At 38.7% G+C, this 22,557-nt stretch overlaps 1 protein-coding gene across 6 annotated transcripts in view; it reads right to left on the reverse strand.

Annotated features, from left to right (window-relative positions):
* Positions 1–22,557, reverse strand: part of ALPK1 (alpha kinase 1) — a 142,970-nt gene that overhangs the window by 55,355 nt on the left and 65,058 nt on the right. For 5 of the 6 annotated variants that reach the window (XM_056803066.1, XM_056803065.1, XM_056803069.1 and 2 more), the window contains 2 exons: positions 18,718–18,941; positions 7,996–8,150 (listed from right to left, as the gene is read on the reverse strand). In XM_056803066.1, the coding sequence (XP_056659044.1) occupies positions 7,996–8,150; positions 18,718–18,829 (267 nt within the window). In that variant the 5' untranslated portion in view covers positions 18,830–18,941. Of the gene's footprint in view, positions 1–7,995; positions 8,151–18,717; positions 18,942–22,557 lie in introns of those variants that run through there. The other variant, XM_056803071.1, reaches the window with a different exon arrangement.

The raw sequence follows: 22,557 nt of genomic DNA on the forward strand, positions 1-22,557 counted from the left end.
CATCAGGTATGTATTGATATATAGGATATATGGGTAGGGTATAGAAAAGCTAGCATGGCATAGTTAATTAGAGTACAGTCAGAAGAACCTAGGTTCAAGTATGTACAGATACATATTTTTGTTGTTGTTCAGTTGTATCCAACTCTTCATGACCCAATTTGAGGTTTTCTTGGCAAAGATACTAGAGTGTTTTGTCATTTCTTTCTCCAATGTGTCCCCATTTTACTGATGAGGAACTGAGATAAATAGGGATTAAATGACTTTTCCAGGTCATACAACTGATATTTTTTTCTCCATACAACTACTACTTTCCTCATTTGTAAAATAAGGGAATAGTACCAGGTGATGATTTCTAAGGTTATTTCTAGCTCTAAAATGCAATGACTTGGTGACTGCAGAAGATTTTCCACATGAAACTCAAGAGTAAACTATCCAGATTGAACACTGTTGAAAATGAATAGGTGCATCATTTGGGATTGTCTTTCATTTTTCAGCTAATTAAGGAAATTTCAATGATTAAAGCCACAAGGGAGGTATTCAAAGTTAAATGACAACCAGTCACAGAGAGGAAACCCAAGGGCAAAATGTACCTGCTGCCACTTCTGTGTTCTCTTTGACATGCAAACTTGCACTGAATGGTCTAATTACCTTTACTGGTTACCTATCTTCACTGTTTCCATATTTATTTCAAGAGCACCTTCTCTATCAGACTGAATGTATTTTGTTGCTGCTTCCCAGACAAGACCCTTCAGCCTTCAGATTCATTAGTGCTTCACACTGCTGCACATTTGCCTTTCTCAAATTTGGACTTCTGTTTTAGAATAACCTCGAACATATATTATCACTTGCTGATGCTTTCTTCTCTGGCCTCTCTGCTCCCAGGATTCCCACATTAGATATTTTAGCTGCTTCAGTGTTTTACCAAATTCTTTCAGTGACTTTGGATTAATAAATATCTAATTACTTTCTGATTCTCTGTTTTTAAGAAACTTTTATTTTGAGCACTATAAAATTTAGAAAAATTGAGCAAGTTGTAGGGGTTTGAGTTAAACAGGAGAAATAAAAGTATTTCTTTCTTCCTCCCTCCCTCCCTCCCTCCCTCCCTCCTTCCTTCCTTCCTTCCTTCCTTCCTTCCTTCCTTCCTTCCTTCCTTCCTTCCTTCCTTCCTTCTTTACTCCAGCACTTACCCCAGTACCTGGCACTTAGTAAACCCTTAATGAATGAATGAATGATTTGTTGACTACTTGACTTGACTCCAAATTTGAGTCACTTAAAATATGTTGTTTTCTTAAGTTATTACAAGAAAATGATAAAACATTTGATTCACCCTTCCCTCCCCTTCCCACCAGCCTCAGGCTCAGTCTCATAGAATCAAGAAACCAAAACTGGATAGAATGTAAGAGTCATTTAGCCTGCCCCTCTCACTTTATAGATGAGGAAACTGAGGTCAAGGGAAGTTAAATGAATCATGAATGAGAAATACAGTTATGAAAATAAGATTCTTGGTGGAGAATAAGAGTATAACTTCATAACTATAACTGTCAAGGATTTTAAAAAGATCCCTACCACAAATTTCCTTCTTGCACTTTATATATAAGGAGTGTGTGTGTGTGTGTGTGTGTGTGTGTGTGTGTATCTATATATCACATATTTGAGGCACAATCTTTTCTTCTTGGTTTTAGTAAAAATTTCCAGGTGAGTCTCTGTAGAGCATATGAAAAGCAATCAATATTCCCTAAATTGAATTCAGTACTGTATGGGTGGTGGGGGCCATTGGTAGAGGAAGGATCATAAAGAATTTAATCATGCTATCTGCCAACAGAACCTCAAGACTTCTAGAAACAGTACTTCCACTCATAATAATAATAATAATAAATAATAATGGAAGTCATTTATGTAGGGCTTTAAGGTTTAGGGAGTGTTTTGCCCATGGTATTTCATTCAAACCCCCAATATACCTCATGATACAGACACTACAATATTATGATCTCCAATTTAAAGAAGGAACTTAGGGTTCAGAGAAATGCAGTTATTTTCTCATCATCATGCATTTAATTAAATAAAACTATGATACCATATTGATAATGTAATTATAATCATATAATAAGTAGTTATTTTTTTGATGTTAGGCAGTAATAAGTAGCAGAACCAGGACTCAAAAACTCAAGTTCTCTGAATCCATAGCCTCCTGTCCCTTAGCCCTACCTTCTGATTTCACCCAGTCTGACCCTGCTCAATGCTTATTCAAGAAATGCTCTCAGAAGTAGAAATGAAACCATCGCTCCCGTTTTTAAGCAGCTTTTCAGATTTTTCTCATGTCTGCTTTTTGTTAGAATCTAAAAAGTTAACATTACTGAAAAAGAAGGTTGGGGGGGACTTAATGGAAAAGCCAACACGCTTTCTCAGTTTTGACTGTCAGTGTTCGTAGCCACTGACAAAGCCAGTCTCCAGGAGCCAGAGCCCAACTTCATCCATCCCAAACTGAGCAAAACCAGTGTAAAACCAGGCCCTTGTGATAGGTTTTGATGAACACCATCAAAGGTTCTAGTGCATAATATTTATGAGGCCGTTACTGGTTTCTTTCACAGGCTGGCGTGTCCTTCTCTCCAACACTTGAACAAAGTTGCTCACGCTTTTCATCTTTTTCTATCAAATTGTAAACACTGTCTCTCGTCAAAAGGGCTGAAGGAGCTCTTGCTTTCCCTTGAAATTTTATTTTTTTCTTAAAGAGAGAGAGAAAATCCCCTTTCTTGACTACTACTAATAATACAGGTCAAAGTGTCAGGAGATCTACAATAAATGGAAAACAAGAAAAGGTTTCCCTCTTTTTCCTGGCAGTACAATAGCCCTGGAATATAAATTACCAACGGAGATGACATAATACTTCAAAGCCCACGGGGCAAGGCAGTGCTGTGTTTACAAAGTATTTTGGCCGGCAGGATGAAACATTAAAGAGATGGTAACCCATGGACTTGGGGGGGGGAGCTGTTGGTGAATGGCCTAACACTAGCGTGAGGGGGAGTTTTCCAGTCCCCAGAGCCTGTGACCCCACGATATGCTTTGTTTGACACGGGCAGCTGCAGTTATCAACAGATGTTTCAGCAATAAATAATTGGTATCATCTCGGAAAAGGCCCATCTACCTGGGGAGAGGGCATAATACCCAAAACACTGCTCTGCTATTACAGCCGCATTAATCTCCCATCTATCCAGGTTTCTTGGAGAGCTTACTGCAGGTGTTTTTTCTGGGAGAGAGCGGACAAACTCTCTCAAGCTTTGTGTGTATTGTAAAGGAGGTTGGCCCCTGCCATAAATTTCTGTCCATGACCACACACCAAAGGGAAAAAGGAAGGGGAGGGAATGGCAAGGATGGGGCGAGGAGGGGGAACAAAATATAGGAGTACAAATATTCTGTCCAAGTCGAGGTGCTCCACATGATCAGTTTCCCCAATCCTACAGAGCACGCTAGTGAATGGAAAAAACAAATGTTTACAAGTCGCTTTTTCTCAGCTCTCTTCTTCATTGCTTTCATTTTTAATCAATGGAGACAGAGTTTATATCCCAAATGTGCCATGGTTACTCCCTCCCTCCCCATTTAATGAAGTGAGGTTGTTTCAGAGCATTAAAAAAACAAAACAAAACCCTCACACGCCCTTATGAAAACTTAACTCATGGTGAGGAAGGTTGCCATGAAGTCTAAATAAGAAGCAGAGTCTGAGAGGGAAAAGCACAATAGAAACTGAGTCACAGAGTGAAACTAATTATGAAAGCTCAGTTCTCCAGGTTCAGTGAAGTTTAACTTAGAAATGAGCAACATAACGGCCGTTCGCAAATTATACTCACATACTTACAGATATGGTTGATTTTTTGTTTTCTTTTTGTTTCTGAACAAACAAAAATAATATTAGAAATCTAGGTTAAAAGTTGCTGGGTCAAACTGACTTCTTCAAGTGCTAGAGTTGTCATTATTTATAAAACAAGATCTTTTAGCAATAATAAGGAGCCACACAAAAGGGAAAGATCAGGACAGTCTTGCAAAGAATGTGCATTTAAAGAAAATGAGAGCTCACTGAATAAGTGAAAATAGAGTGCTGTTCAGAAAGCACCCAGAGGAAACAGATTATTAGAGATAAGTGGAAGTTTAATAGCCTAAATTCCTGAAGGTGCCAATAACTGACCTTAGAAGCTGGCCACAAAATCTTGAAATTCTCAAATGAAGTTTTCTTTGTCAGATATTGGAATAAAGGGAGATATCTGATGCATAATGATGGTTACAGAACTATAAGAGCATCCTGAAAAGATGAAGAACACAAATCAGATTCTGACTGTCCTGCTTGCCCCATATTTAGTGGACTTTTAAAAAAGAAATCTATATTTTTTTTTTAGTTGAAGTTAACACAAGCTCTCAATAATAAGGAGAGAGATGTCCCAGAAGAAGAGAACGGAATGAGTAAAATATGGGGTAAAAATAAGTAAAATATTGTAATAGGCCACCCCTCCACCCATTCCCGAGTCCCCAGCTGAAGTGAAGACAAAGCCCCAAGCAATGAGTGTCTAATTAACAGCCCATCCATCTGCATGAGTATTCTGCCATCACCTGCCATCATTCCATTTTTCAAAACAATTCTTAAAATTCTTACCCTCTCTACCAAGCCTTTCTGGATTGATCAGAGAAGAAATGATTGTTTCATTATTGCCTGGCCAATCTGGACATTTTTGCCCTAGTATCCAAGCCCTGTTACATTGGAGTTGTATGTCAGCATGTTGTCTTGTAACGTGTTTCTTAGTGGCTTAGTGTTTCGATTGGCTGTTATGTGCTCATCTATAAAATGAGGGAGTTGGACTAGATGGCCTCTGAGGTCCCTTCTGGCTCTAGCTCAATGATTCTATATGTGTGTCTGCACTGGTTTATATTTCTTCGATGTGATTTCAAGTGGGCAAAGACCAGTTGGTGGTGTATTGGTTTGGCATCATGTGCAATCAGAGAGAATGCATAGTAATGCTAATGTTGCTACAAAGGCTTAATTCTCTCTCTCTCTCTCTCTCTCTCTCTCTCTCTCTCTCTCTCTCTCTCTCTCTCTCTCTCTCTCTCTGTGTGTGTGTGTGTGTGTAAAGCATCAGAAGACAGAACATTTCTTTTTACACAGCAGTCAGGAAAGAAAGGGAAAGTTTTAGCAAAAGAACCAAAAATGGTTCTTTCAATGATATCCCTAGCTCTTGAGCCTTGATTCTGGGGTCATGAGGGATTGGTCAATGGGTTTACAATCCTCGGAGAAGGCATGGTGGGTTCTTCCTGGTATCACCTATGTGAAAACTCAATGAGGCTTCCCAGAAGTTTGTGATTTAATGGAGTGGCTTTTCCCTGTTTTAGAGTATGCATAGTTATTCTGTTTCCTCCTGGTGGTTTACTCCTTGGTGATAAAAAAAAAAAAGTCTAGAGGCAGTTAGGTGGCACAGTGGCTAGAGCACTTGGTCTGGAGTCAAGATCTGAATTTAAATGTGTCATTAGACACTTACTCTCTGTATGATCCTGAGCTAGTCACATAACTTCTGTGTGCCTCAGTTTGGCCAACTGTTAAATGGGGTTAATAATAGCATTTACCTCCCAGGATTGTTGTGAGGATCAAATGAGGTCATCTTTAAAATACTTAGCACAGTGCCTGGCGTATGGTAAGTTCTATTTAAATACCTATTCCCTTCCCTTCCCTGAACTGGTTGCCAACATGGGAATGACACTAAATACAAAAAATTAGAGGACATAAAGGTGCTTTTCCCCCTGGTGGCTTTCCTGCAACTGAGGAAGAACTGTTATAAACGTCCAGATGAAAGGAATGAAGCAGTTGCCTAGGCTAACTTATCTTCTCACTTTGGTCATCCTGTGACCAGTAAACCTGCTGCTGCTGCTACTGCTGCTGTTTAGTGCTGGTTTTCAGGGAGGACTAGCACCTCTGGTGGGAGAGCTTGCCAAACCCTTTTCAAGGCTGCTTTTCCACTTTTGGTGTCCACCTTTTACTCAACTCTCACGTGGCTCCAAGATGCTGTAGCAAGTTCAGCAGTCACACCCCAGGAAAACCATCTTGGCAGGTGGACTAAACCAGATGGAGGATGACTGATAGGTCTCAAACCAGTGGTGAGTTAGGGGGATGTCCCCCCAGTAGAACAGCAGAACAGGTGGACGAGAACAATTTGTTCCAGTAGTCATGAAGGCAACTGAAGCAGACACTGTGGAGTACTTAGAACTTAGAAACTGGAGACACCAAGGACATCCACTGCATCCTGGACCATCACCAGGTGTCCTGACTTTTGTCTTGACAGAAGACTTTGATGAACGAGGCTGACTACCCTGCCTCACTTAATTCCAATTCATTCACAAGTCAAGACATGTCATTGATCCTCTTCAAAAAACAAAGACTGAAGAGCAACAACAACATCTCTTAGGTATTGAAGATCCAGTGGACCAGACTACCATCTTGTAAGAAGAGATACCTCAGGCCCTGGGGAGAGTGGACGGAAAAAGACATTGGTTCCTATTAAACATTTCTCCCAGAAGGTTCAAATCTGGATTTGGCAGAGCTGATGGATGAATCACTTCCTTGCTTGTAGTATTCATTGTCTTGGTTTCCAGGTCAAGTCATTACTGGGCTAGGTCAAGCTGATCATTCGTCCAAGCTGGTTCCTCATGAAGCTTGACTGTCAGCAAACACAGTTTATGTACTCCAGGCAATGGGAGCTCTAGTGAGTTTCTGACCTTTTGAAGCTCACATGTGACCTGCTCTATTCCACCTTAGATACTCGGTCACCTAAAACATAAGGAAGGACAACCCGGAGAGAGACAAAAACTAACAATGCCATGTGTTCATGGACACATGACAGCTTGGGTGGGGAGATAGGCAATTGGTAACTACAGGCCACAGCTAATGCCTCGCTTCACCCCTAAAAGCATAAGGCATTTTCTTCTTCTTCACTTGGATGCTTCCAAGAGGAGTCAGAGGTTAAGTTTCCCCACTGAAGCCTTTTGAATTCACATCCAATTTCAACTCAGTAGTAATTTAATAGACTTTTTATCATCATGGAATAAGCCAACAGAAAACAGAGGATATCTACCTGCTCGTGCACTTAAGTGGAGAAATTTTCCTCCTTCCCATCATACATTTCTGAAAGCATTCTCCCTCCACATAAGCTGATACTAAGCAGAACACACCATGCATAGCCCAAGGACCCTGTTCCCATTAGCCAGTCCCCTGATGCACTGAGTTCATGTGAAATAATGGGACCTACTATCACCTGGAGTGTCCCAGCATGATACACCCATGTCATGCTGAAATTTTGATAACTGAGTTCACTGATTAAAGAATAAACAAGTTTTTCACTCTGGAACTCATGGAGAAGCAGCTTCCTGGATGGATAAGGAAAAGGGGATGGACGTCTAAGGGAGAACCACTGGAAGGGCATGCCAGATCACATCAAGACTTGAAATACAGCGTCTATGGCCGTCCCACCCTGAGCATGGCTGGTCTCAAGCTAAGCAGGATTGGGTCTGGATAGTGTTTGCATGAGTTAAAAGCTAAAGTTCCTTTAGTCCCTAAAGCAAAAACACTTCTTCTAAAGATTCCATGTTTGTTGTTGTTGTTGTTAACCACAGTTAAATTTAGGAAAGAGTAAAACAAAAATATACGCGGACCAACGGGATCCAAACTATTTTTTTCTAACATCGTAATGGCCCCATGAATGCTATGATATAATTGGTTGTAGATGAGTCCTCTGACTACTGTTCCCTCTTCCCTGAGCTATGGTTTGGGCTTCCCGTGGACAGATTTGTGGATGCCCAGCCTTTTCATGACAGTGGATCCCCTCCTTAGTAAGTCTGGCAAAGTCACCATAAGGGATGGAGGCATCTTGTACTTCCAGAAATCTGATCTAGGGAGGAGGCACTTTTTTGCCTCTCAAATGTTCTACTTATAGATTTTAGAGGAACAGGTGGCGTGGAGCTCCCTACCAGTAACTCCTGCAGCCTGGCGCCGATCACATCTTGCAGATTTGTTTTGTCTTCGGGCCCCACAGCTTGTTTGTACTGCCACTTCTCTGGCACGAAGGGCCACTTCATTTCCTTGGCCTCTTGGATTAGGGTCCTTAACTCACTGGGGAGTGAAGCTGAAAAGGTCAGAGTTCAGGTAAGGAAATGCCAGCAAAGAAAAGGCAGCCCAGTCACTCATGTTATGATGAAGCACCTCCGCCAGAAAAAAACAGACTCCCCCACCTCTCCGCTTCTTGTTAGATGCTCCAAGCTGTTGGTTCTCATTCATAGAGACAGAATGAGAAACTAGCTGTCAGGGGCTACCCTCTTCTCCTCTGCCCTACAGGTAAATTGGGGGTACTCAGGCATTCAGAAGTGTTTTTAGCAGGAAGCAAAGCACTCCAGTGACTATCTTTGCATGAAGAATCAGAGAAAGGAATGGAGGAAATATTATTTTCACTGTCAAATGAGTAACAGAATGGCATTTGGTGGGGGTGGGGGAGTCAAGGGGCTAGAGGGACACAATGGAGAGGATGGGAGAAGCCACTCATCCAATCCATTCTTACCTAGACTATTTCCTACTTTCACTAACAATGAGTCAGGATGGAGAAAGTAAAAAAAGGAAAGAAAGAAAGAAAGAAAGAAAGAAAGAAAGAAAGAAAGAAAGAAAGAAAGAAAGAAAGAAAGAAAGAAAGAAAGAAAGAAAGAAAGAAAGAAAGAAAGAAAGAAAGAAAGAAAGAAAGAAAGAAAGAAAGAAAGAAAGAAAGAAAGAAAGAAAGAAAGAAAGAAAGAAAGAAAGAAAGAAAAAGGAAATTAAAGACTAAAAATGCACATATTCGGTTTGAAAGGGAATAATCAAAACAAGGCTGTCCTAAGAGTAGAGGATTTGGGTTTTTTGGGGTGTGAGGAGGTAGAATCAATGTATCAGCAAATATTTATTGAGCATCTACTATGTGTCAGGCACTGTGCCATAGATACAAAGACAAATAGTAAACAGTCCCTGCCTTCAAGAGATTTACATACCACTGGGAGAAAATCACACACATAGACATACACAAAATACATAGTGATACAAGATAACCTTAGAGAGGAAGCTGCTAAGAGGCTGAGGATCAGGACAAGTCTCTTCCCAAAGGTGTAGTCTGAACTCAAAGAAATATTTTGAGCTAAATTTTGGAAGAAACCAAGGGATTCCAAGAGGCTAAGATGATATGGGAGGGTGCTCCAGGTATGGGGGACAACCAGTGCAAAGACCTGGAGATGGAAAATGTATTGTCCTTCCTGAGGGATGGGAGAGGTCATCTTGCTCAATCCCTTCACTTTACAAATGAAAAAAACTGAGGCTCAGAGTTGCCAAAGGAAGGAAGGGAAAGAAACAATTGTGAAACAAACTCTGTGCCAGGAACTTTGCAATATTTAAACTGGTCTTCATAACAACCCTGGAAGGCAGATTGATATTTTTAATTTTGAAAAAATTGTGACAGACAAGTTAAGTGATTTGCCCAGGGTCACACAGCTAATAGGTGTCTGAGGCTAGATATGAACCCAGGTCTTTCTGATTCCAGACCCAATGATATGTCCTTTGCTCTCTACCCCTTGTTAAACTGTTTTTTCAGTCATGTCCAAGTCTTTGTGACCCCATTTGGGATTTTCTTGGCAAAAATGCTGGAATGTTTTGCTATATCCTTCTCCACCTTATTTTACAGATGAAGGAACTGAGGCAAATAGTGTTAAGTGGCTTTCCCAAGTATAGTATCTGGAGTCGGATTTGAACTCAGGTCTTCCTGACTCCAGAACCAGTGTTATATTCACTAGGCCATCTAGCCGTCACATAAATCACCAAGTATGAGGTGGAAGTCTTAGGACTAGAAATCTCTATACTTGGACTCATGTGGAAAGACATACTAGCACCATGGGATTATGTCAAGCTAAGCCATGGAAGATACAGAAAAAGGAGTTGTAGTAAAAGTTTAATTTAGTGAGAAATCTCGTTATGCAGGAATGGAATATTGGGAAAATTATTAAATGTTACTGAATGCCTTTGGGGAAGCTTTGAGAAACAAATTGGAAATCAGTGGGAGGTTATGATTACTAAAAATACTTTCTCTAATACAAAATAATTTACCATTGCCTTTTTTTAAGCAAAACACTTAAAAATATAGGGACATGTATTTCTGCCTCTCAATTTAACAGCAGGGAAGGGTTTAACTTACAGCAGGACTTCTTAACCTATGATCCTTATTGCTCTTTGATGGTCAGTGGCTAGATTTGGATGGGAGGGGGATAAACTTGGATGGGGAAACTACATCCTAATTTCAGTATAATTTGTTTCCTTTTAATCTTTTTCTTTTACATTTTCAAATATTTACTTTATGCATTTAAACCAAAGGGGTCCATGAAGAAAACAGGTTAAGGATTCTTGATTTATAGTATTTTTTTTTCTGTTTCTAAGCAATTTGACTCACTTTTCCAAATGGTCAAGAGTTCCAGTGGAAAAGCTCTGAACTGTAAACGTTGGTGCTTATGAGAACTGATTTTTGTTATTCACTCAATCACAGAGTTAGAGGGGAGTTTAGCAGCCATCCAGTTCAACTCATACATGAAAGGAATCCCCACTCTCCCACATCAGACAGACAATGGTAGTCCAGCCTGAAGATTTCCAAGATCTCTACTTATTGGGCAAACCCCTTCCAGTTTTGGAGAGCTTGAATAGGTGGAAGGAAGTTTTTCCTGACATGAAGGCTAAACTGACTTAGAACAATGTCTACCTAATACTCTTCATTCTGCTTTCTGGGGCCAAAGAGAACAAGTTCAATCCCTCTTCTACATGACAGTCCATCAGACACTTGAAGACAGCTATCATCTCCCCACTACACCTTCCATAGTAAGGCTTCTCCCCCTTGAGTTGAACATGCCCAATTCCTTCAAGAGTTCATCACATGAGATGGTCTCCAGACCTTTCATCATTCTTTTTACCTTCCTCTAGACACCAGTTTATTAATGTTTTTCTTAAACTGATGCCCAGAATTAATCACAGAGTTCTTGTTGCTATTGAATCCTTTCAATCATTTGTAACAGTTCATCACCCCATTTGGAGTTTTCTTGTTAAATATACTGGAGTAGTTTGCCATTTCTTTCTTCAGCTTATTTGACAGATGAGGAAACAGAGGCAAACAGCTTAGTGACTTGCCCAGGGCTACAGCTAGTAAGTGCCTGAGGTCAGATTTGAACTCAGGTCTTCTGGATTCCAGGCCTGGCACTCTATCTACTGGGCTGCTTAGCTGCCCTAAATATAGATGAAATCTGAGGGCCCAGAAAATTGGGACTATCACTTCTCTGTTCCTGGAAGCTAGGCCCTTCTTAATATTTCTCAAGACTACATTAGCTTTTTTGGCTGCTATATCATACTGCCAGCTCATGCTGAGCTTGCAGGTCACTAGCCACACCCCTGAATCATTTAAAAAAAATGTTGTTAATTCATAAAAGTTACTATAAACAATGAAGTAATATCAGCACTAAACATATATGTACCAAATAGTATAGCATCCAAATTTTAAAAGGAGAAATTAAGTGAGCACAGGAGGACATAGTAAACTATTCTAGGAGACGACTTCAGGTTTCCCCTTTCAGAATGAGATCAATCTAACCGAAAAATAAATAAGAAAGAAGTAAAAGCGGTGAATAGAATTTTAGAAAAGTTGGACTGAATAGAAGCTGGAGAAAACTGAATGGGAATAGAAAGGAAGATACCTTCTTAGTAATACATAGCACTTACACAAAAATTGACCATGTATTAGGGCATAAAAACCTGACAATCAAATACAGAAAAGAAGAAATAATAAAAGCATCCTTTTCAGATCACAATGCAATAAAAATTGAAATCAATAAGGGGCTATGGAAACACAAATTAAAAATTAATTGTAAACTATATCTAATTCTAAAGAATGGATGGGTCAAAGAACAAATCATAAAACAAGCAGTATTTTCATTGAAGAGAATGACAATAAGACTATAAATTAGAATTTATTTCAATAGATGCAGAAAAAGCTTTTGACAAAGTGTAAACCCATTTCTATTAAAAACACTAGAGAGCAACTAGGAATAAATGGAGCTTTCTTTAAAATAAGTCGTATCTATCTAAAACCATCAGCAAGTATTATCTGCAAAAATAATAAGATCAGAGGTGAAGCAAGGATGCCCAATATCACCACTGTTTTTTAATACTGTTTTAGAAATATTAACTATAACAATAAGAGAAGAAAAATAAATAGAAGGAATTAGAATAGGCAATGAGAAAACTAAACTATCATTCTTTGTAAATGACATGATAGTACCTTTAGAGAATCATACAGAATAACCTAAAAAGTAGTTGAAATAATTACTAACTTTAGCAAAGTTGTAGGATAAAAAAACAAACCTACATAAATCATTAGCATTTCTCTATATTACCAACAGAGTCCAGTAGCAAGAGATTGAGAAATTTCATTTAGAACAACTTAAGAAAATATAAAATACTTGGGAGTCAACATTCCAAGACAAACATAAATTTTATGAGCACAATTATAAAATGCTTTTTACACAAATGAACATAGTAATAAAATGAAAATTCTACCTAAATTAATTTACTTATTTAATGCCATGCCTACCAAACTACCAAAAAACTACTTTGTAGAGCTAGAAAAAATACAACAAAATTCATCAGAAGAACAAAAGATCCAGAATATTAAGGGAATTAATGAAAAAAAAATGTGAAAGGAAGCAGTCTAACCATACAGATCTCAAACTGTACTATAAAGCAATAATCATCAAAAGAATCTGGCTAAGAAATAGAATGATGGATCAATGGAATAGATTAGATACACATTATACAGGGGGGTAAATAACCATACCAATCTAGTGTTTGATAAACCAAAAGGTCTAAGCTTTGAGGACAAAAACTTACTACTTAACAAAAACTGTGGTGGAAACTGGAAAACAGTATGGCAGAAACTAGATACCCAATACCAAAATAAGGTCAAAATAGATTTTTGATTTAGACTTAAAGAGTGATACCATAAGCAAATTAGGGAAGCATGGAATAGCTTACTTGCCAGATCTATGGATAAGGGAAGAATTTATGACCGAACAAGAGACAGAGAACAGTACAAGATATAAACAGAATAATTTAAATTATATTAAATTCAAAAAGGTTTTGTAAAACAAAACCAATGCAACCAAGATTAGAAGGGAAACAACAAATGGGGTGGGAGGTGTACAGCAAATTTCTCTGATATTGGCCTCATTCCTCAAATATATAGAAAACGAAGTCAAATTTATAAGAATACAAGTCATTCCCCAATTGACAGTGATCATAGGCAGTTTTCAGATGATGAAATCAAAGCTATCTATTGTCATGTAAAATGTTTTAAATCAGTTTTGGCTAGAGAAATGTAGATTAAACAACTCTGAGGTACCAATTCACACCTATCAGATGGGCTAATATGATTGTAAAAAAAGTGATAAATATTGGAGGGAATGTGGCAAAATTAGAACATCAGTGCATTGTTGGAGTTGTATATTGATTCAACTATTCTGGAATATTTAGGACTATGCCTAAAGGGTTATAATTCAATGCATACCCTTTGATCCAGATATACTAAGATGAAGTCTGTATCCCAAAGAGATCAAAAAGAAGGGGAAATGACTTATTTGTACAAATATATTTATAGCAGCTCTTTGTGTGTGTGTGTGTAGTGATAAAGAAGTGGAAATTGAGGGGATGACCATCAGCTGCAGAATGGCTGACAAATGATGGCATATGATTGTGATGGGTTATTATTGTGCCCTAAGAAATAATAAGCAGGATGATTTTAGAAAAACTGGAAAGACCTACATGAACTGATGCAGAGTAAAGTAAGCAGAACCAGGAGAACATCATACAATCATACATCAGCAATCGGAAACCAGCATCATACATCATACACACATACAGCAATCATATATCATACATCAGCAATATTATATGATGACCAACTATGAAAAACTTAGCCAATATTTATAATACAATGATCTGCTAACTGAAAGATTTATGACAAAGAATGCTGTCTACCTCAAGAAAAAGAACTGATGGAGTTCAAATTTAGATTGAAGCACATTATTTTTCACTTAATTTTATTTGTGTATTTTTATTTTGTGGGGTTTGGTTTTATCTGAATATTCTCTCATAACTTGAATAATATAGAAGTATATTTTGCAAGATAATATGTGTATAACCCATATCAAATTACTTGCCATCTGGGTAGGAGGAAAAGAAGAAGGGAGACAATTTGAATCATAGTTTGGGGAAAAAATTAAAATTGTTATTACATGTTATTAGGGAAATAAAATATTAAAGTAAAATAAAGAGATATTAATTCCAAATCCTCTTTCCCCTTCCTCAATGGAATAATTAAAATGGGTTTGACAAATATAAGAATTTTTAAATATTGTAGTCACCATTTATAAAAATTAACTCAAGTCACATGGCTGTTAGTAGCTTTAGTAGCCTTACAAGGTAGAGATAGTAAAGGGGTAAATGTAGGAAGGAGGTAGAAAATATTGCCTAGCTAAATACCCCAAGTCCAGATCCGAGTGCCTCCAGACTGAAGAGAGCATCCCACTGAAGACAGAAGAAAAGCCGAAGAGCCAGTGTCTCCAGTCAGGGTCTCCTCAATCCAAGTGAGTCTCCGAAGCCAAACTCCTCTAGCTACCCGAATCCAAGGCAGAACTGAATGCCTAATCAAGCTAAGCCACATAAGACTGAACCACAAAAAGACCTAGCCACTGGAGTTATCCCAAAAATCCTAGCCACCAAAAGATCCCCCAAGGGTTCCAGAGGTTCCTGCTTATACACAGTTTTCTCCACCCATCAGCTCTCCCTGTCACATCTCAGGAATCAATCCAAGTTTCTTAATTTGCCTGGCACTGTGGGACCCACCTCCTATCCTCTGAAGGTGTGAACTTTTATCAAAAGGATCCTCAAGGTCCTGACTGATTAAGTTAAAAGGGTGGAGCACTCCAAGTACTTTAATGATTAAGTTAAGACAAAAATATTCCCTTTCACATCCCCCTCCCACACCTTTTGAGAAAGCAATAAATGATACTTGTTATATATATGAAGTCATGCAAAATGTATTTCCACATTAGCCATGTTCCCTCCCAAAAAGCAAGAAAATTCAAGGGGAAAAATGTTCCAATTCTTGCTCTGGGTCTATCATTTCTTGATCCTCTCAGATCAGTTTCCAATAACTTTGCCTATACCCAAGCATAAGATTTTGCATTAGTCCTTACCAAAACTCATCTCATCAGATTTAGCCCAATATTTTAGACTATCAAGGACCTTTTAGAGACTAACTCCTTCTTCTGCTGATGGTACAGGGGGTAGATCCCTGAGCCTTTAGTCAGGAAGACCTGAATTCAAATTTGGCCTTAAACACTTGGTAGCTGCATGACCCTGGGGAAATCATTGAAATCTTTGTTTGCCTCAGTTTCTTCAACTGTAAGAAGAAGGGGTTATAATAGCACCTACTTCCCAGGGTTGTTATGAGGGCAAAAATAATGTAGTAATATTTGTCAAGTACTCTGAATTTGTAAATTTGAAAAGTATTTGTAAAATACTTAGTACTTCATGCCTGGTACATAGTTGGCACTATATAATTTCTTCCTTCTCCAAAAATTCCTTTCTTGATTACTGGATTTCCTGATATGAAAATCACTTCTTTATTATTATTTTCCCCCATGGTTACATGCTTAATGTTTCTCCCTCCCCTGTTTCTTTCCCTCTCCTGGAGCTGACAAGTAATTTCAATGGGTTATATATGTATTATCACTCAAATCCTATTTCCATATTGTGAAAATCACTTCTAAATATACATTGCTTCACCATCTTCCCCTTTTATCTAATCTGTTTCTTTTGAATAAGGTATACAATCTAGGGTGTGCAATCATTTACAGCTATCTTAAGAGTTTCCTCCCACCCCACCCCCACTGTATAATAGTGGATAAGAAAGAATGGGCTAAAGCACCCTAGTGGTCCCTGGGTTTCACTAGATATGCTGCAAAATTTTGGATGTTGCATCATTGTAGATGAATTTGCTTATCCAGTCCATGTGGTATGGGAAGTACAGTATAAACAAATCTTGCCTAGAACATGTGTAGACCAACCCCAGAGCACATTAGAGCCTTGAACTTGACAAAACAAAACTCTACAAAAACAGCTGGTCTTATTGAAGGACAAGGCACATGCACAAAGTCTCCTATAATGCTGTCTGCTTGAATATGCTGACTGCCTTGATTTCTCAGAAAAAAAGAATGAACAAAAAAGCTTTAAAACCACTGCTCTATGCCCAGGTACACCACTCTCCATTTACCATCAATTTCTGGAAATCTTGCTGATTTTCCTTTTGGTTATGATCTCTTCTTTTGGTGAATCAAATATTGGGCAATGGTGCTTGTTTCCCAGCTGTGATCGGAGATAGTGTATTATTTCCAAACACCTATGAAACTGAAAAGCATTTTAATGGGGGCAAGATCCATGTCCTCCTAGCCTCCTCCATGTGAAACTTGCTCTAAGTTCTCTATCAGCAAAGCCCAATGGGAAATACCCAAATGAAAAAAGAAAGTCGCCAGAATAAGCCTTTTCCACTTATGTATTTGGCTGTCAGTTCCTTTTTTTCCTTTTTAAATCTCTTTGGGGAGACTCACCCATGCTGACAAGAACAATATGCAAGGGAAAGGGTGGGATTGGGGGGGAGGGAGGAAAAAGAGGAATAAAAAAGGCTGTGTTTGTGTTCAGAGAATCCCTTTGGCTCAAACTGCTGCCATAAGTGACCCTGTACTAATGCCTTTCTGTTGTCACACATGCAAGCTTGATGAAATCAGTTAGCACAATCCGCCTGCTAGGGCTGTTCAGAAACCACCTGCCAGAGGAGAGGGGATCTGCCATGGGAGCCCAGCCGGCCTCCCCGCCAATCCATGCCCTCCAGTGGCATGTCCACGCACCACAATTGTGTTCCGTTATTAAGAAGCCTGGCTCAGCCTTTGCAGAGAGGCTTGCTCCTTGTCTCCATTTACTGGATTCAAGCAGCCCAGGGCAGTGGTTTCCAGCCCAAACAGCAGCCTCCCCTCGCCCTTTGATCGCCTACTTCCTGAAGTCCCTTACCTGAAGGGCCGTGTCTAATTTCCCGATTATAAAATGTCGAGTTGCCTTATCTGGAACTAAACTGATTATTGCTCCCATTCTGTGGCAGTTGAGAGGAAAGGGAAGAAGAAAAGGCTCTACCTGATTAAGGGGTTCAGGGTGTCCCCTAAAAGGAGATCACAAAGTTTAAAGGAATTTGTCACAAGTCGGAAAAGTGTCTTATGGAGAAAAAAGAACAAGGGAGCAACTATCTTCGGCATCAAGACAGAACATTACACACTGCCCATGGAGAGAACCACGGAGAGCTACTTACTCGTCTGTTCTTAAAGACCAGGGCGCCTGGCAGCGATGGCCAACGGGATGCTTGTATGAAAATGCAGATCACAGAGTGATAAGTGTGTTTTCAGAAAATGGCCCCATGAATACTCCTGACTGAGACATGCTAACTAAAACTGACAAATGACTGCTCATAGAGCATATTAGCTTGAAAGAAGCACAAAAAGGCAGGCCACAAAAACTGAGATCTCTCCCCAGAAAAGGAATCTTGCATTAGAAAAAGATACCTGTATTATTATCATATACACCGCGATTCCACGTGTGGAATGTGAAAAACCTCTCACGCTTTTTTTGTGTTCTTTGCAGAATAACCAAAATGAGACTGGAATGCAAATTTAACATAGAAAATGTCTGCCTGTTTATAAAAAACTAAGTATCAGTTTTCTCCCAAAAGACAAAAAAGGAAGAATGAGGAGGCAAGGACAGAATCAAGTTGGTTGGAAAAGACAGAAGATAGAAAGATCTAGATAGAAAGGTATGAAGATAGAAAAATCAAACCAGAGTAAAGGCAGGTTGTCACTTTAGAAACTGGAGAGAGAATCCATAGGAAGTCATTATAACTTTCTAGACTTTCTGATCTGAAATCATACCTCCTCTCCCATAAATTTTTTTGGACAATGAAGTTGAATACAAAGCAAAACAATGTTACAACCAATGGTTTTCAAAGCATTCATTTTACATATAAATAATGTTTTCCTATCTGTTAGAATGATTTCATATCACTTTGTTTTATCAAACCATAATTATAAAAAACGTACACATACCCTTCAAAAAAGGGATTGGACATGGGACATGAAATCACTAAACAGAAACTTGAGAAATCTTCAAATAAGAGCACAAACTCCGAGGTTTATTTTATTTTATTTTTAAGAAGTGGTACCATTCAGAAGCCCATTTTTTAATAATTGAAATTTATGTGCAGCAGCAAACTTGGGGCCATTGTTCGTCTTGAACTAAACTGTTCCTTGTGGTCTCATGTTTACTGGAGCCTAAAATTGGAACTGACAGCAATTCACTTCAACAAAGTGGGCTTCCTCCCCTGCCTGCCTGCAGCCCATGTCCCATTCATGCCCTAGAAATCCAGCCATCTCACACTGCTCATCTGCCAAAGATAGATAAATAGGACAGGGATGAGGATGGGTGTCACTCAGGACAGGCTGAGAACATGGAACCTGTGGGTTCCTTTCTGGTATCTTTCCCCCAGATCTCACCTTGGCACTGCTCATACTGTCTCTTGCCTTCCTTCCCCGATGTCCCTGGGAATGCATCCAGAGTTTGTTTACACTCCTGCAATAGTCCAGCCACAGCTTTTTGATTATTCATGATGATTACTCCCCCTCAACTATGAATTGGGTGTCCCTGAGTGCAGAGTGATCAATTACCCGGGAGAAGACACAGATTCTCAATAAAGGGATCCCCTTCAAGGCGGAGGTACCTGGTGAACAAAAGAGATGGGGAAGATGATTAACTAAAGCATCATCAATTATCTGCAAGGCTCAAGCAGGGAGAGATAATAGGGGCAATGCATGGAAATACATGACAGCCTCTGAGGACTTTATTAGAGGACAGTGTGAAATTACCACAGGGCCTGCTCCAGAGGGAGAGCACCTCAGAGTAATCAGAGAGCAGAAGGGAAAGAGCCCCAGTGTGGGCTATCAGCAAAGGGAAGAGGCTGAACATGGGACCAAAAGCGAGCAGTGCACACCAGGAGTTCTTCTATCTTCTTTATATTACATTTCCATGCCTTTGTACACTTTTAGGGATAGATTCTCTACCTCTGGCAGCCTACAAAAAGCAATTATACATATCATCCCAGTCCTGAAATTCAGAAAGTCAGCAACTATTTATTTAGCATTTATTATATGTCAGAAGTTAGGCTTAGTTAGTGCTGAGGATAGTGCTGAGGAAAAGCAGAAATGGGGAGTTGTATGTATAAGATATATATATATATGTATATATATATGTATATGTATATGTAGAGGGATAAGTAGATAGATGGATAGATAGGTAAATAGATGGATGGATAGACAAGTGGATGGATATATAGATAAGGTAGATTGGTAGATTGACACGGACAGACAGACAGACAGGTAGATAGATAGATAGATAGATAGAAAATGGAAGACAATCTCAGAGGGAAAGGAGCAGAAAAAGCCAAGCACTGCGCTTTATATATATTATATTATTTGATCCTCATAACAATCTTGTAGGTTAAGTGCTATTATGCTGCCCCTTTTATAATTGAGGAACCTGGGCAAGCATAATTTAAGTAACTTGCCCTGTCTAATAAGTTCTTGAAGCTAGATTTGAACTCCAGGTCCAGCACTATCTACCTTCATCACTTGGAAGTCAGGAAGACAGGAATTCAAATATGACTTCTGGTACTTATTAGCTGTGAGAGCCTGGACAAGTCACTTAAATCTGTTTGACTCAGTTTCCTCATCTGTAAATTGAGTAGTGGCAAACCACTTTAGTATTTTTGCCAGGAAACTCTGTGGGGTCACAAAGAGTCAGACATGACTAAACCCACTGAATATATTTAAAAAAACTTCCTGACTCTATACCCACCTCTCTATCCAGTGTCCCACTTGTATCTAAGTCTGTCTTCATCTCTATGTCTATGAAATTTATATCTATCTATGAAACGGCTAGGTAGCACAGTAGATTAGAGTGCCAGGACTGAAATCAGGAAGATTCAACTTTCTGATTTCAAATCTGGCCTCAGATACTTATTAATTGTGCTACTCTGGGCAAATCACTTAATCCTGTCTGCCTCAGCTTCCTCATCTATCAAATGAGCTGGAGAAGGAAATGGCAAATCACTCTAGTCTCTTTGCCAAGAAAATCGCAGATGGGATCACAAAGAGTTGGATGCAACAGAAACAACTAAACAAAACAAAGCAAATCTAGCTGTATTCTATATCTTGATACAGAAGTGGTTCAGTACAAAGTACTAGCAGCTGGGAAGATCACAAAAGGCTTTCTGAAGAAGATACCTGTGATGTATCAGAAAGGAAGAGCACACTCTGCCAGGCAGAGGCAAGGATGTAGTGCATTCCAGGCATAAAATGTGTACACAACAAGTGCATAGAGATGGACAGAGTCAGGTAGAGTGTTATGAATGAAGATTAAAGAAGTCAGTTTCAATGGATCATAGAATGTGGTTTGGCTAGGATGTATATATGAAGTGGAATGAATGTGGGATGGGACTGCAAAAATACAATAGAGTCAAATTGTGGAAGGCTTTGAATGCCAAGGTAAAAGAATTTAGTAGGCATTGGTGAGTTGCTAAAAGTTTTTGAGTAGAAGGGTGACATTATCAGAGTGATATATTAGTAAGAATATTCAGGCAGTACAAGTGGAGAGGATAGGATGGCAATAAGACTGGATAGGAGGCATGTGGACAGCTTTAAATGGTTCTGAAATCCTGGACTGAAGAAGTGGAAGTAGAAATAGAAAGGAAAAGAAATTACTAGCTCTATCGCATGTCACTGAGAGTGTTCATGCTTAATAAATGGGAGGAAGCAGAAAAGCTAGCAAAAGAGATGGAGAAGAAGGTATCAGGGAGCTAGGGAAGGAACCATCAAATTCAGTGTCATGGAAGTTGCAAGAGGAGATAGGATCAAGAAGGAAGGAATAGTCAGCAATGAAAAGTGAGCTCACTTTTACTGGGATCTTGAATGGTGAGAAGCAGGTAGCTCTGGAATGTCAAATGTTAAATTTTCAGTGTGAGCATTTATGTTTTAGAAATTAGCTGATGCTACAAATCAGTTTGAGGTAGTGTTTGGTTAATTGTCTAGAATTAAGGAGAAAATGTTAATAATGCAGATTAAACTTAAAAATGTGTTGGGCATAAATTTTTCCTCCAAGAGTTGGTTGTTAAACATTTATCATCACTCTCCCAGGAGAATGTTCCATACTCACGTATGACTTAATTCTTATGACCCATCTCTCTGACTTCATTTAACCAAAATAGTCCTCCTTACATACTACTCCCTTATATGTGTTGTTTTCCACTGTTAGAATATAAGCTTCTGGAGGACAGGGACCCTTGTTTTTGGGATATGTCTATCTCCAGCATTTAGCACAGTATCTAGCATATAATAGGTGCTTAATAAATGCCTTTTCATTCATTTGATCATTCATTTGTTTAATCATTCATCTTATCCAAGCCATTTCTAAACCACAACTAGCATTTTCCAATTGTAAATTTAAATACAGTAGTTTCCTATTATTCTCATCAAATGGAGGTAAAAGAATAAGTTATGTCATGTGGTTTAAAATATGAATACAAGAATCTATAACTAAAGAGAGAAATTAATTTCTTAAAAATTTTTTAAATTCAAAGACATTTTATTTTCCCAATTACATGTAATAACAATAACAATAACAACATACATTTTCTAAAATTACAGATCCAAATTGTCTCCCTACCTCTCTTCCCTCCCCCTTTCCAGAGATGGTAAGATTTGATCTGGGATATACATGTATTATCATGTAAAATATACTTCCATATTGGTCATTGTTATAAGGGAATACTCCTATAAAACCAAAACCCCCAAATAAAATCATAAATAAACTAATGTGAAAGATAGTAAGCTTTGATCTGCATCAGACTCCCATAGTTCTTTCTCTAGCAGGGAGAGTGCTCTTTGTCATAAGTCCTTCGGAATTGTCCCAGATCATTGTATTGCTGAGAGTAGCTAAGTCTTTCACAGTAATCCAGTTCTTTTTTAAGGAGTCGATTTGTATGTGTGTTGTGGAAAACTATGTGTTTGATTACTTTAATTCTTTTAAAACTATTTTCACATGAAGTTGATTATTCTAAAATTAAAACTCTAAGTAAGAGTCCAAATAGAGCTTCTGGCTTTTGTAAATAATCAGATCTTCATATCTACACTAATAAAAGAGAGGCATCATACAGAATAAGAGAGAAAACATTACTTGAAATTGACTCTAGAATGAGGTCAGATATTCATATGTGAAAAAAAGACTTTAAGACCCACACTTATACTTATGCCTTCCTTTCCATCTGTCTGATCCTATGTCCC

Source organism: Monodelphis domestica, chromosome 6 (assembly GCF_027887165.1).
Source record: "Monodelphis domestica isolate mMonDom1 chromosome 6, mMonDom1.pri, whole genome shotgun sequence".
NCBI classification, from domain to species: Eukaryota; Metazoa; Chordata; class Mammalia; order Didelphimorphia; family Didelphidae; genus Monodelphis; species Monodelphis domestica.